General features: G+C 41.2%; 1 protein-coding gene across 10 annotated transcripts in view; it reads right to left on the bottom strand.

Moving 5' to 3' along the window:
* Positions 1-89: 89 nt before the first annotated feature.
* Positions 90-13,562, bottom strand: part of dnm1a (dynamin 1a) — a 68,343-nt gene continuing 54,870 nt past the window's right edge. For 4 of the 10 annotated variants that reach the window (XM_074618539.1, XM_074618544.1, XM_074618537.1 and 1 more), the window contains 6 exons: positions 8,941-9,050; positions 7,392-7,503; positions 6,709-6,879; positions 6,377-6,618; positions 6,053-6,247; positions 90-3,042 (listed from right to left, as the gene is read on the bottom strand). In XM_074618539.1, coding sequence (XP_074474640.1) covers positions 3,012-3,042; positions 6,053-6,247; positions 6,377-6,618; positions 6,709-6,879; positions 7,392-7,503; positions 8,941-9,050 — 861 coding nt within the window. In that variant the 3' untranslated portion in view covers positions 90-3,011. Of the gene's footprint in view, positions 3,043-4,305; positions 4,343-6,048; positions 6,248-6,376; positions 6,619-6,708; positions 6,880-7,391; positions 7,504-8,940; positions 9,051-13,562 lie in introns of those variants that run through there. The other 6 variants (XM_074618545.1, XM_074618540.1, XM_074618546.1 and 3 more) reach the window with 4 other exon arrangements.

The following is a 13,562-nucleotide window of genomic DNA, read 5'->3' as shown; positions in this document are numbered from 1 at the left end:
CTCCTTTAAAATTCAGTTCGGTTCACCTCCCTCACCAAATGTGTTTACCACCATAAAGAGTAAAAAAAGAAGACAAAGAGGAAACTTCGTTCAGTACACTGAGGTTTTTTATTGTGTTGACAAAGCAGAGCAGTCCTGCGGGGTAAAGAAGTCATCGTTCCTCCGTCCACAGCAGTTTAAACAAGATGTCGCTGCAGGAGTTCACACATTCACACGGTCCCTTTCTGCTCTTCTACACGCAGAGAGAAACAAGAAAAGAAAAAAACAACCTCTCTGCTCCCAACTAAAGTATCAAACAACCTTCCAACGTCCATATACATCACTGCATTACACATTTTTATACGTTTTTCAAATATTATTTCCTTATACACGTACTCATTTATCCATAATAATTTAAATATTCAGCCGACTAAATTCTCTAGACAGTGGAAGTACAAGTCCCATAAGATGCACCGCACATATACATAATAATAACACAATAAGATATGTCCATAATAAACTATTTACTTTTAAATAATAAGTAGAATATGCTTTGTTGTGTTTCCGTAGCAAGTTGTGGAGTATTAAGATGCACAAAGGGGGGTCACTGAAGTGGTTTTTAAAGGACATCAGTTGAGGTACAGAGATGGGTTTTTGTGGCTGGTGGGTATATGGGAATTTGTGTTTGAGGTCAAAATACAACACATGACACTGACAGCAGAATTCGATGGCGAAAACAGGGGGAAAAGATGGGTTGAAGTCACAGGCTCTCAGACAGCGATGTGAGGGTGAAACAGGAGGAGCGTTTTGATAGTTTTATGCATAGACTGGCTGTTTTCATGTTCTCACTCACCCCCGTGACCACTGAAAGAAGGAAGAAAAGAAAAGAAAAGAGGAAAAAACAAAATAAATGGCAGATCATAAAGAAGTTTTCCTGTTAGTTTATCAGAGGATTTGATGCATATTGTGATTGAAGCTGAAACACACTACCTTTCCCATTAGGGACCTCATTCCCTCTGAATAAAAAGGATGTATAAGGAGCTATCGAACAGTCTCAGGGCGCGACCCAGGCCACAGATTCCCTTCCTCTCAGTTAGAAATGTACTCTGATTCTTGTGTGATTGGTGTCATGATGCAGCTGTCTGCAGAATATATATATTGCACGTTCTATTTAGATCCCGCCTCGATAAGATAACTGAGTGGCAAAAGTTTTTTGTGAAGATGAGAGGAGGAGAGTGGGAAAAGGGCCGTGGGAGGCCGTTTTCTTTGTTGCACAGGTTCTGCGGAAGCACAGACAGCGTTTTTGAGAGTCGGTTGTGACACAGGTATGTGAACTATTTGGCTGTAATGATTCAATTACACAAGAAAGTTATAACACATGTGGATTTAGTGACAGCGAGGCCTTCTGGAGTCTACAACACAGGCGATCGCTTCAGTCCTAGTGCAAGGGGAGAAAGAGGAGGAGAAGGAGGATGAAGAGCAGCAGCTCCTGTCTGTCCAGGTATCTGAGGGTGAGGAGTCAGTAGGTGATCCTTCCCCTTCATTCAAGCTCTTCTCCCCCATTCATGCTCTTCTCCCCCTCAGTGAATGAGTGGTGTGATCTGTTTCATAGCTGATGGGTGGAAACCAGGGTGAAGAGGAGGAGCTAAAAGGGAGGATGGAGGGGTTTTCTTCTTCACCTCATAGCCTGAAATGCTGTGAGGAAAACAAGCATTTTCCCTAAACATTATATAAGGGCAGGTGTTGTACTGTCTGCAAATACTCGTGCACATGCCCAAGAGTTGGAGAGATGCATTATTATTATTATTATTACCATTTTTTTCTCTCTTAATTTGTTTTTGAATAGTTTGTTTTTCAATTTACAGTTACTATCTGTTATATGTACATATTATTTTATTCGTTGTGGTTTAGGTTGTTGTAGTCTTTTTTCTTAAGAAAATAATAAAAAGCATCATTAAAAAAAGAAAAAGAAATGGAGAGATGCCACCAAAATATGCTTTAAGAAGAATAAGAATAATAACTTCAGCAGTAGTGAAATCGAGGTATAAATTTAAATAAAGTAAACAGGATTTTCTAGATTGGGATTAATTGATCAAGATTATTTCTTTAGCCAGCAATTTAATAATCCAATAAGTATATTACTCTAAAACATTTAATAATCTAAATTTGATTATATGATACTCATGCGTTTTTTTATGTTTCTCAAATTTGAAAAATTATGTTTTCATGCGTTGAACAAACAATTTGTGGACTGTGAAAACAATGTTTGTTTTTTCTTATCTTTTTTCTTTCGTAAAATGTTCTCTTACCTAAGAGAAGAGCAAAACTAGGAACACATTGGTGAATCCCAGAAATCATTTTTTAAAAACTGCACTGAAGACGTTTGATTAAAAACTTTTTTCCTCAAGCATGACCGGCAATACAAGGTGAGTTAGTGACACAAACATTTTTGGTGAAGAAATCAGGAAAACATAAAAGAAACATGAGACAAGACAAATGTTAATAAGAGGAAAATGAAGTCAGTCAGCAGCCAGAATACCCATCAGATAGGCTGGAGTATCATGTAATACTCAGGCAAAGTGTCATGCTTAGTTTGCAAATATCTCCCACCTTAGGTTTAATATATTCTGCATGTATTTGCTTGTATATATATACTATGTATATGTGTGTGTGTTTATGTAAGCAGTGTGCATGCACATGAGCGCATACACTCAAAATGTACCAAATGTTTTATATTCTCTACAGTTTATTTAAATTCTGAGGGTGCAGCATGTTCATACGCAGGTCATGCAGGTGTGTTTCAAGTATTCTGCATCTCTGTGTGAAACAAAGGTGTGTGTGTGTGTGTGTGTGTGTGTGTGTGTGTGTGTGTGTGTGTGTGTTGTAAGGGAAAGGTAGGAACAGGAGAAGGGAGCCGGCTCCGGTCGGGTGTGGCAGAAAACGACAGGAAGGTGGCACTGTTGTCCATGGCCTCTCATCCAGGAGGTGGGACGGACGGATGGATGGGTGGAGGGAGGGAGGAGCTCGGAGGTCTAGTGGGTTGGAGAAGGTGGGGGTCTCCGACTGCCATGGACACACACACACACACACACAGGGACAGATACAAAGAAGAGAGGACGGGAACATGTTGGATTAGTATTTTCTAGGCGTTTGCAGTCTTCATTTAAACTTCAAGTTCGGGTTTATACTTACATATCATTATTTCAGGGCCCCCATGTGTTGATCATGCACGTACACAAAAAATACAGTTCCTTCGCTCACACAGACGGACATTTATATCATGAGATAACACATGGAAGGAAACCCCGAAAAACAACATCACAAAGACATCAGGCTCAGTTAGCATGGCCACAATGCAGTAATGTATGTTTGAAGTGGAGGCCAAATGCAGGCAGTATTACTCCATGTCAGAGTGTTAAGAACAACTAATCAAAGTACAGTAACATGCACTTATACAGATTATTTATTAAACTCTGTAATCTTTATAAATAATCATATGGTCCTCTTGTGTCTTGTCTTGTTTTACTTTCTGCCTTTGTTTGTTTCCCACCTGTGAGTTTCACCTGTCCCCGTTATCGCCCTCCTTTGTGCTCCCTTCGTCATCTGTCAGTTCGTCTTCGTTGCCACTCTGAGTTTTGTTCGTTATATTCTGCCAGCGGTACCTGTCTGTCTTTTTGGCAACCTCTTAAGACCTTTAATTTGATTAAAACTATCTTATTTGGATCCTCCCGGCTTGTCCTGCTTCCTTCAGCCACGACAAATAGTGATGTTCCCTTTCAGATTGTTTCATTGAAATTCCCCGGAAAGGTAAAACTATCCCGTATTTCCCTAGAGAAAAGTTTGCTTGAGAATCACCAGCAATGCTATACCTGCACACTTGCGAATATTGACAGATGCCATGACTTTGAACAACAATATCAGACACAAAGTTAGGAATGAGTGAGATGTCATGGCATACATAACGTCACACACAACACCGACACAAAAACAACAACAACAATCTTTAAGTTTGGGACAGTTGAATCCTGTCTAAAACTGGTGCTGAAAAAAAATCCTCTTTCACAAGACACATTAACACACCCCTTCAATAAATAAATAAATTAGCATCAACTCCAAATTCAGCCCAAACACTGATGCAAACACACACGCCCTCTGAGCTGGGTGTGTGTTTGCCTGCATGCAGCGCTCTGAGAAGAGAAAAGAAAAGTGAGGAAAAAGAAAAATGGCATGCAGTGAAAGGGATGCCTCCTGAGAGGAAGAGAAAGAAGTGGTCATGATAGTGATGATGATGATGATGATGATGATGGCGGACAGTACCCAACGTACCAGAAACGTTAGTCCTCATTGGTCAGTGATAGTGATTCTGTAAAAGGAACCATAGTCATGTGTGGGACAGAGGTGTGGTGAGGAAAAGAGGGATGAAGAGGAGGAGGAGGAGGAGGAGGAGGAGGAGGAGAGAAAAGGAAGTGCAAACAGTTACAGTGCAGGAAATGACCAAAGTCACATGTGCTCAGCTCTCACTTTGGGACAGACCCGAATACACAAGTTCACCACTGAGGATTTTGTGAGGATTTTGAGATCCTCCTCCGTCTAATATTTGAGGCAGTGAGAGCTTTGCTCAGCAACGTTAGTGTCTCCTACTTTAAAAGAGGCAAGCTGCTACTCTGACAATGAGATAGGTCCAGGATAAAAAAAAAAGTTAGCTATAGCTCACGAACACAGGCAAGCACAAGGCAGAAAATGGAGAACAGAAAAAAGAAAAACCCCTCTAATGCTCATTCCAGTCGCTGACATTTCTTAAAGAAAGGCACACGTTTCTTAACTATTCAGACGAGGACAGTGGTGAGGTGGGAGTAAGCGATGAGTGGTGGAGTGTTAGATATTATTGGTGATGGTTGACAGCGTGTGGAAAGTTCAAAGTGATGGCAGAAAGGTACCAACATGTTAAAGGGGATAGTTTGGGTGATTTGAAGTGGGGTTGTATGAGGTACTTATCCATAGTCGGTGTATTACCTAGAGTAGATGACAGTCAACACGCCCCCAGTTTAGAGAAGCGGAAGCAAAGCAATGTACTGCTGTGGACGGCAACGACAGAAACATTTATTTTAGCCACCTAAATGAAAGGCCCACCTAAAAAATCTGTATCAGTTTAAATGTAGGCTATATATGAGAATATTTTTGCCAATTTACCTTGCCGTGAGACAGCTATGGAGTCTATGTTTCTGACGGGGGCCAAAGCCGTTATCTATGCTCTCGCCAAAGCAACCAGACTCCATTGAGAAAAACAGTAATTTTACTTTGCAGAACACAGGAGTTGCTGGTCTACCGTTTGTGCGATCGGTTAGTTTGTTTGAGTTATTGTGTGACTTTCGGGAATCCGAACTAATCAAAGTTACACAATAACAGGTGGTAAAATTACTGTTTTTTTCAATGGAGTCTGGTGGCTTTGGCGAGAGCATAGATGGATACAACGGCTTCAGTTCCCCGTCGAAAAGGGTTCTCTCACGGCAAGGTAAAGCAGTGAAAATATTCTAAATATAGCGTACACTTAAACTGATATTTATTTTTTTAGGTGGGCCTTTCTTTTAGGTGGCTAAAATAAATTTTTCTGCTGCCCCCATCCACAGCAGTAAATTGCTCTGCTTCTGTGCGGTAACTCTTGTCTGTTTCTCCAAGCTGGGGGCGTGCTGACGGTCATCTACTGTAGGTATTACACTGACTATTCATAACTACTTCATACAACCCCACTTCAAAGCACCCAAACTATCCCTTTAAATGTGTATCCAAACCAAGAGAAAAGGAGGTATACAACCCATTGATCATTAGTTATATCACTGTCTATCCATCTATTTGGGGATCTCTATCAGTCTATTCGTCTATTCATCTATCCTTTATCACAACCAGAGCTCTCCACTTTCATTTACAGTGTCTTCACATCCCCCTTAGTAACAGAGAGTATCCACACTTCAGGTTGTCATAATATTATAAGCTATGGTTTGGGATGTTAGAGTCCTTGTTAAACCTACTTTAGGAAGAGTTGTTTGTTGGAAAGGCCTCTCATGATTTCACTCACCTGGGCACATTTGGGGGTGCGCGGTTAGGCCGGGAGGGAACAGTGGGTGGCGGCCCACCGTAAGGGTCCGGTGAAGCCCCCGGGCGAGATGGGACAGGGGGTCCCCCGGCGGGAGGAGGGCCAGGTGGAGGCCCACGAGAGCCCGGGCGGGCCGGTGGAGCCCTGCGGTTTGGAGTTGGACTGCTGGCTGGAGACCTGGAGGAGACATAAACCACATTGCATTAACAGAAATAAAACAACCAATGTCATAATAATACTCAAAGCTCATATTTTACTTGATAGTTACTAGTGATCCAGATAAAATAACTTCTCATGGTGTCTTACCTTCCTCCTGAGCCGCTCCGCTGCACCTGCAGCCAGGAGTCGTCCACGGGAGGCGGCATGGTGGTGCTAATGGTGGATGTGCTGATGTCACCTATGATGCTGAGGGCCTCCCGCAGGGCGTGGTACATCCGCAGCATTTCGTCACGGTGCTGGGCCTGCTCCTGAGACTCCTCCATCAGCGTGCTCTGGTCGCCGCACGAGTACAGCAGGGCCAGCAGATCGGCGTTGATGAACTCTTTAGTCTGGGACAAAAAAAAAGAGAAATGCTTGTGATGAACGTTTCTGTTCTGTTTTAGAGATTATCTGAGAGAGCTGACAGTTTGAAAACTCACATTGTTAATCATGAGGTGCATGATGGTCTTCGGCATCAAGTCGCGGACGGTCTTGTTGACGATGGCCATGTAGGAGTCGACCAGGTTACGAATGGTCTCCACCTGCCGCTCCAGCTGAGGGTCCATGCTGTGCATTATGTTGTCAGAGCCATTTTCATCAGCGCTGTCACTCTGTGGAGACAAATGAGGGAGGGGAGGACAGAGGACACAGAGTTTAACTTTAGTTTCAGCCAGACAGAGTTAGAGAAACAAAGACTGTAGATACAACATAAAAGATAAAAAGATGAAGAAGATGGTAGACGCATAGTGTTCCTAAATAATTGTTTTAGCGTGAAACATGATATAGAAATGAATGCAGACCAAAACGACATACCTTTCCTTCCTTCTCCTATAAGGTCAAACAGCAATGAGGAAAACAGACATTGAAAGAGGACAGATACAGTATCACATGAGAGACATGAAGACATTTAAATAGACTCCAAATAAACATCACAACAACTCATGTAAAAAACGTTTCAGACAAAATCAAGGTTAATGTATTTTTGCATATGATTTCATGCTGTGTGTTGCTTGCAATCAATCCAATCATTAAAGCAGAAATATCAATTTACTATATATATTTCCAGTCATTAGCATACAGTATATTCTGTATGCATAAAACAACTACTTTGACCAAATCTTACCTGGATCCGTTCAGGATAAACTCCAGCTCTGAGGAAGGACGCCTTCCAAGCATCAATGTCTTCCTGAGTCTCACAGGCGAGCTCCAGCTGACGGTAGTCCTTATACACATTCCTGTGGACACACAATGCTCACATTCACTACATTTACTCAGTTACTGAGGGACACCTTTTGGCTTCTCTATACTTCTACTTCACTACATTCCAGAGGCAAATATTCTACTTCTTACTACCATCATGTTATAGATTAAACTACACAACAGTATATAAAACTGTTCAAATGTGTTTTCCTCAGCAAACTACAATGTTCACTGCTTACATGTTAATGCTTAAAAAATAATCCAACAATTAAATATATGATATCCAACGCTGATGCTTTTACTTGAGTACTTTTTTTTAATTAGTACTTTTACATTTATACATTAAGCACATTTTGTTACCAATATTTCAGTACTTTTACCTAAGTACTTTTTTAAAAAGTACTTTTACTTTTATGACTTTAAGCATATTTTGTTGCCAATACATCTGTAGTTTTACTTATGTACTTTTTTCTTTAAAATTAGTACTTCCACTTTTATGACTTTAAGCACATTTTGTTGCCACTACTTCTGTACTTTTACTTAAGTATTTTTTTTTTTACATTAGTAGTTTTACTTTTATTACTCCAAGCACATTTTCTTACCAAAACTTCTGTACTTTTACTGAAGTAATTTTCAAAATATTACTTTATTTTTAAATTTGGCTTTTAATTTTATTACTTTAAGCACATTTTGTTGCCAATACTTTTGTACTTATACTGAAGTACTTTTACAAAAAATAAATAGTACTTTTATTACTTTAAGCACATGTTGTTTCCAACACTTCTGTACTTCTACTTAAGTGCTTTAAAAAAAAAAATAGGACTTGTGATGGAGTATTTTCATTGTGTGATATTATTATTTTTATTTAATAAGTAAATGATCTGAATACTTCTTCCATCACTGCCTTACACTTTAAACTTCAAGTCTCCAATCAGGAGATTGTCTAAGTGGGCCACAGAGCTAATATAAGGCTAATGCTACTAGATTCTTTCCATTTGTAAGTAAGTAAGTTAATTGTGCTTGTATGTAGCATGTTGCTTGTTTCTGTACCTTTGTTGCGTGTGTCTGAAAAAAGAATGGAAATCAGGTAGATATTTTATTTGAACTTTTAACTTGGCGTTATATGATCAATAATGTGTATATCTGCTGTGTGTATGTTGTGATGACCCCTGTGGTATCATCTAGTTCGCTGGGTGATTCACCGGTCTGTGTTCTCGCTGCAGGTGATCATTAGAGCAACTGAAAACACCTGCACCCACATCTCCCCCTCATCCACAGCACACACTACTGACTTTACTGATATCCACACCCCATACTTTCATTACTTAAGTTGACCTTTTAGTTTGGTCTGATTTGCTTTAATTTGTTAAATAAAGGTTTTGTTAAATGTTCATATGGTGTATCTCCCTTTTTATTATGGCCACCTGAGCCAGGTTGTTACAGTGTATTGATGTGTGTGTGTATAATAGCACCTCTGTTCAGTGTTGAAGAGGGCAAAGATGAACTTGCTGGACATGAAGCCTTTCTCCACATCGCGCAGCTTCAGGTTGTCCACCTGCAGCATGTACTTCTTCTCCTTCTCCTGCAGGAGGCGAAAGAGAAACACACTGGTTGGTTGCACAATAACGTGAGGGAGAGAAAGAAAGAAACGACTTGCTCCATGGGTGAAGAATTTGGCTAAAGAGTAAAAACGGTCTTAGAGATTTACAGTATTTTGCACTTGACAGACGAGAAATAAAAGAGACACTGCACAAGTCATTGCTGCATTATAATCATTGTGGGCTGATCAGTTTACTACTTCATAAATATACCTGATATTTTAAGAGAAACAATGATAGGAACTCCATTAAAAGAGACAAAAAAGAGAGATGATAAAAGAGCTCGGGGAAATCAGGAGTGAATGCTCGCATATTAAATTTAACAGCATGGCAAAAAAAGAGAAGAAAAAGGCAAGAGAGACGAATGGGAAAGTCGCACACAGCCCTCAAGTCTGTGGTTTTGATTACAGTTGTGCAGAGTAAAAAAAAAAAAGAAAATGAAAGGAGGGGGTGAGCAACAAATGAGAAACACACACATACAGAGAGAGAGAGAGAAACCGCGCTCTACTGTAGAAATCTCTTGTACTTGTAAATCTGCACACAACATATGATATCCAGACATCCAACTATTTATGAATCAGGGAACCTCAAAGTTAGTCAGCTACAGTCTGACACATGCCAGCACTCTCGCTGCTTCTCTATCTACACACACATACACATAAACACACACACACATGTTGTGGTTTAACTCCTCAAAGTCTATTGTTACAAAATGAAGTTTATTTACTGGGGGTGCGTTTGCGTGTGTGTGTGAACGTTTTACTATCGACAGTAAAATTAGTATTTAAAAAAAAAGAGAAGCCAAAAATAGTACAGGGTGAGAGAGTTTAAACATACACTAAACATACACACACACACACACACACACACACACACACACACACACACACACATACACACACTGCTTTGGTTGCAAACAGCACCTTTGAGCGTAGTCTCTAACTAACCTTAAAACCATCTGGATGGCTAACCACGGGCCTGCCCTGCCCAACCCAGTGTGTGTGTGTGTGTGTGTGTGTGTGTGTTTGTGTGTGAGAGTGTGTGTGTGTGTGTGTGTGTGTGAAAGAGAGAGGGAGACAGGGGGTTGTGTGTGTGTGTGTGTGTGACCAAACTCCTTCATCAAAGGATTTATGACCTGTGCAGCCAAATGGTCATATCCCCTAAATGCATGTAAAAACTCTCAGACACACACACGCACACACACACATTTGGCAGCGACGGTACACCCAGGTGTCCGCTACACACACAAAAAAAAAACTAAACAAGCAGTCGCCCCAGACTGCTGACATCATCATTTATAGGGCGAAGAGGTCCCCGTCGTCCGTCTCTAAGTTTGTTCACTATTTCTCCATCTTTTCTCGCTCTCTCTTCTTTTTTTCTTCTTTTTTTTTTTACTTCTCTTTCCCCTTGTTCCTTTGCTCTCTGGCTTTCCCTCTCCCTTGGAGTGAGCAACCTTGGACTGATTCATACATTTTCCTCTCCTCTGGCCAGTAAATCCAGTCAGGAGAGTTGGAAAGGGAGGAGGGGGCTGGTGTGTGCACGATGTGGGGAAAGTACAGAGAAAGTGAACTAAAGCAGAGACAGAGCGGCAAAGTATATGATAAAACAAGCTAATATTAAGACAACGGTTGATTATTAGTAGAAAAAAAGAAGTTAGAACCAATTAGGTTAGATGCACCTATAAACAAGAATTAAGAAGGCATGCACGTATGAGTACTATTGCAACCCATTTCCCCCCCACTTCTGACAGATTATCAGGTTTTCTCTCTGCCAATTATCTTGCGTGTGTGTGTGTTTTCATGTGTGTGTAGTTGTGTTGAGGGAAGTCGAGAGTTGAGTGCTTTCCCATATGCTCCCATAAAAGCCAGCCAGCAATAGCGGCCAAACGTGCAGATTTCCGACGTTAAGCACGCAAATAAACTCAAACATACAGATGCACACATGACATGCATTAGTTATATGAGATACATGCGAACGAAGTACATACACACACACACACACACACACTTTATGTGACCTTTATCCGCAGCAATTTTACTTGCATGAGACCCAACCTTTGTGAATCAACTTCCAGGAGACAGAGAGACACACACATATAAACAGTGCCAGTGAAGTATGGATGTGTGATGGCTAAACCACTACTGGGCTGTCAGGAGACTTCCCTTCTGTTTGCAATAATCACAATGGAAAGTGTAATATGAAGTCTTGTGTGTTCATGGTCATTTGTGCATATACCCACTATTTAAAACACTTGTGTGTGTCTCTGTCATAGACTGTGTATAAGAAGTGGACATAGTCACCGTGACGTCACCCACTGGTTTGTGGACTGCCGTTTTGAAGCCTTGAGTTCAGCATTTTGGCCGTCGCCATCCTAGTTTTTTGCAACCAGAAGTGACACGAGCGGGTGGAGCTAAGCACAATGGAATGCTGAACAATACATCTCTAGGAGACCAAAATGTTCAGGCTGTTCTCATGTACTGTTCGTAAAGTAATGCACTGTAATTGGTATATATCCCACAAAATTATTTCGTATGTAATCCACGTAATTGCGAACAATGACGTATAAAGAGCGTAGAGAATAAGTATAAATAACACCAGACTTTCACCCAGGAGACTTGTGTTTGTGTCCTGCATGAAACCAGAAGTCAATGTTGATTTATTTGTAATGTAACTTACTTAAGTTACGCCACTTCCGATGTTATTTTGAACCAAACTACAACCTTTTCCTAAACCTAACTAAATATTTTTAGTGACGCAATTTCCGTACTTAAGTTAAACCACTTCCAATGTCACGTAACCACTTTCCTGAACCTAACTAAGTAGTTTTGTGGCCTAAACCAAACCAAGTTGTTTCCTATGAAGACGGAAGATTATTTTGAAAAGACTGGAGCGGAAATTGTCGCTGGACATTTGTAGGAAAACACACTAAAAATGAGGAATACCTTTTCGTAAGATATGATACGAGCCGTTGTATGAGGATACGTTGAAATGTTACAATTAACTTTCATGAACTGAAAACACACTGTGAAAGGGTTAAAGTTGTAAGACGAAAACACGGACAACTCTCAGACCGGATAACGCCGAGGTAGCGAATTGTAAATCACAAGATAGCGCTAAAGCATACCCTGCTTTGTTTCACTCTAAATGGGACCATAATTCACTAAATGAACATCATGCTGTATTGAAGAAGACTTGAAACTAGCGATTGAGACCATAAACTCATGTTTACAGTGTTTACTGAGGTAATAAATCAAGTGAGAAGTAGGCTCATTTTCTCATAGACTTCTATACAATCAGACTTCTTTTTGCAACCAGAGGAGTCGTCCCCTGCTGGCTGTTAGAAAGAATGCAAGTTTAAGGCACTACAGCTTTGGCTTCACTTTTCAGAACCCAAGGCAGCCCACTGATTAATTCTCAAAGTGGTTGTCACCAGACTCTTTGCAATTAACATTGTACTATACCTTAAAACATTAAATACATACTGTGCTTAACTCAAGTCTCGTTTGTTGTATTTAATTCATGAAAGACATTTACTGGCAATTATCATTCATCTGTTTTCAGCTCCTTCATGAGTCCCTCCAGCGAGCATCTGTCCTTTTCTGGGACAGCCTCTTTCCACTGCTCTTGGAAAGCACCGCAGTTGGAAATGTTTTGGACGATGACATGTCCGTGGCGCCTCACGTCCCCTGAAGCTTCCACACATATTTTTCTCAAAGCAATAAGGAAGTGTTTGGTGAAGTCCTTGCCACCGGAAAGGGTCTGTGTGGCTCCAAGGATGTCGCATAACTGGCTGAGGTGGCGAGCTGCGCTTTCCCTGACTGCAGCGCTATGGTGACTCAGCCCTGCATTCAGCAGGGCATTCATGGTGCGACCGGGACTGCAGTTTTTAACCATGGTGTCCAGTGCCAGATTGGCCTGCTGCTGGACGACGTTGTTGGACTCTGACACTTTTAGTATCAGGACGCTACCTGTTTCCTCCACCATATCATCCATGGTCCTCTGGAGGTGAGCATACATCTCAGCCAGGGTGGCCAAAGCAGCGCAGGGAACTGAAGATTGCGGGTTTTTAACCTCCTCCATGACACCAACACAGACTCTACGAAGTGTGGTCTTCAATACGTCTGGATGGTTCCTTGCCAGATCCTGAATACATGTTAAACCATACATTTTTTTTTGCCAGTCATCAGAGCCAAGCAGTTTTAAGATATGGTCCAGGCTTTTTTCAGGACTGGACGACAGACACAGTCGTAGCTTACCCGACTCTCGGGCAATCAGGTCGGCCACCTTGTAGGCCTCCTGCTTGAGATGAGCATGCACGTCCTTATCCTCCATGAGAGACCAGAAGCTGTTCTCATCAAGGTTTTCACAAGTTCGCTGGTTTACCTTGGACTTGGGCTTCTTCTGACGACCCCAATCTCTGGCAATCAGGTCGGCCACCTTGTAGGCTTCCTCCTTGAGATGAGCATGCATGTCCTCATTGTTCATGATAGACCAGA

The sequence above is a fragment of the Sebastes fasciatus genome, chromosome 19 (genome assembly GCF_043250625.1).
Source record: "Sebastes fasciatus isolate fSebFas1 chromosome 19, fSebFas1.pri, whole genome shotgun sequence".
Lineage (NCBI taxonomy): Eukaryota > Metazoa > Chordata > Actinopteri > Perciformes > Sebastidae > Sebastes > Sebastes fasciatus.
This window is presented reverse-complemented; position numbering and strand designations above follow the sequence as displayed.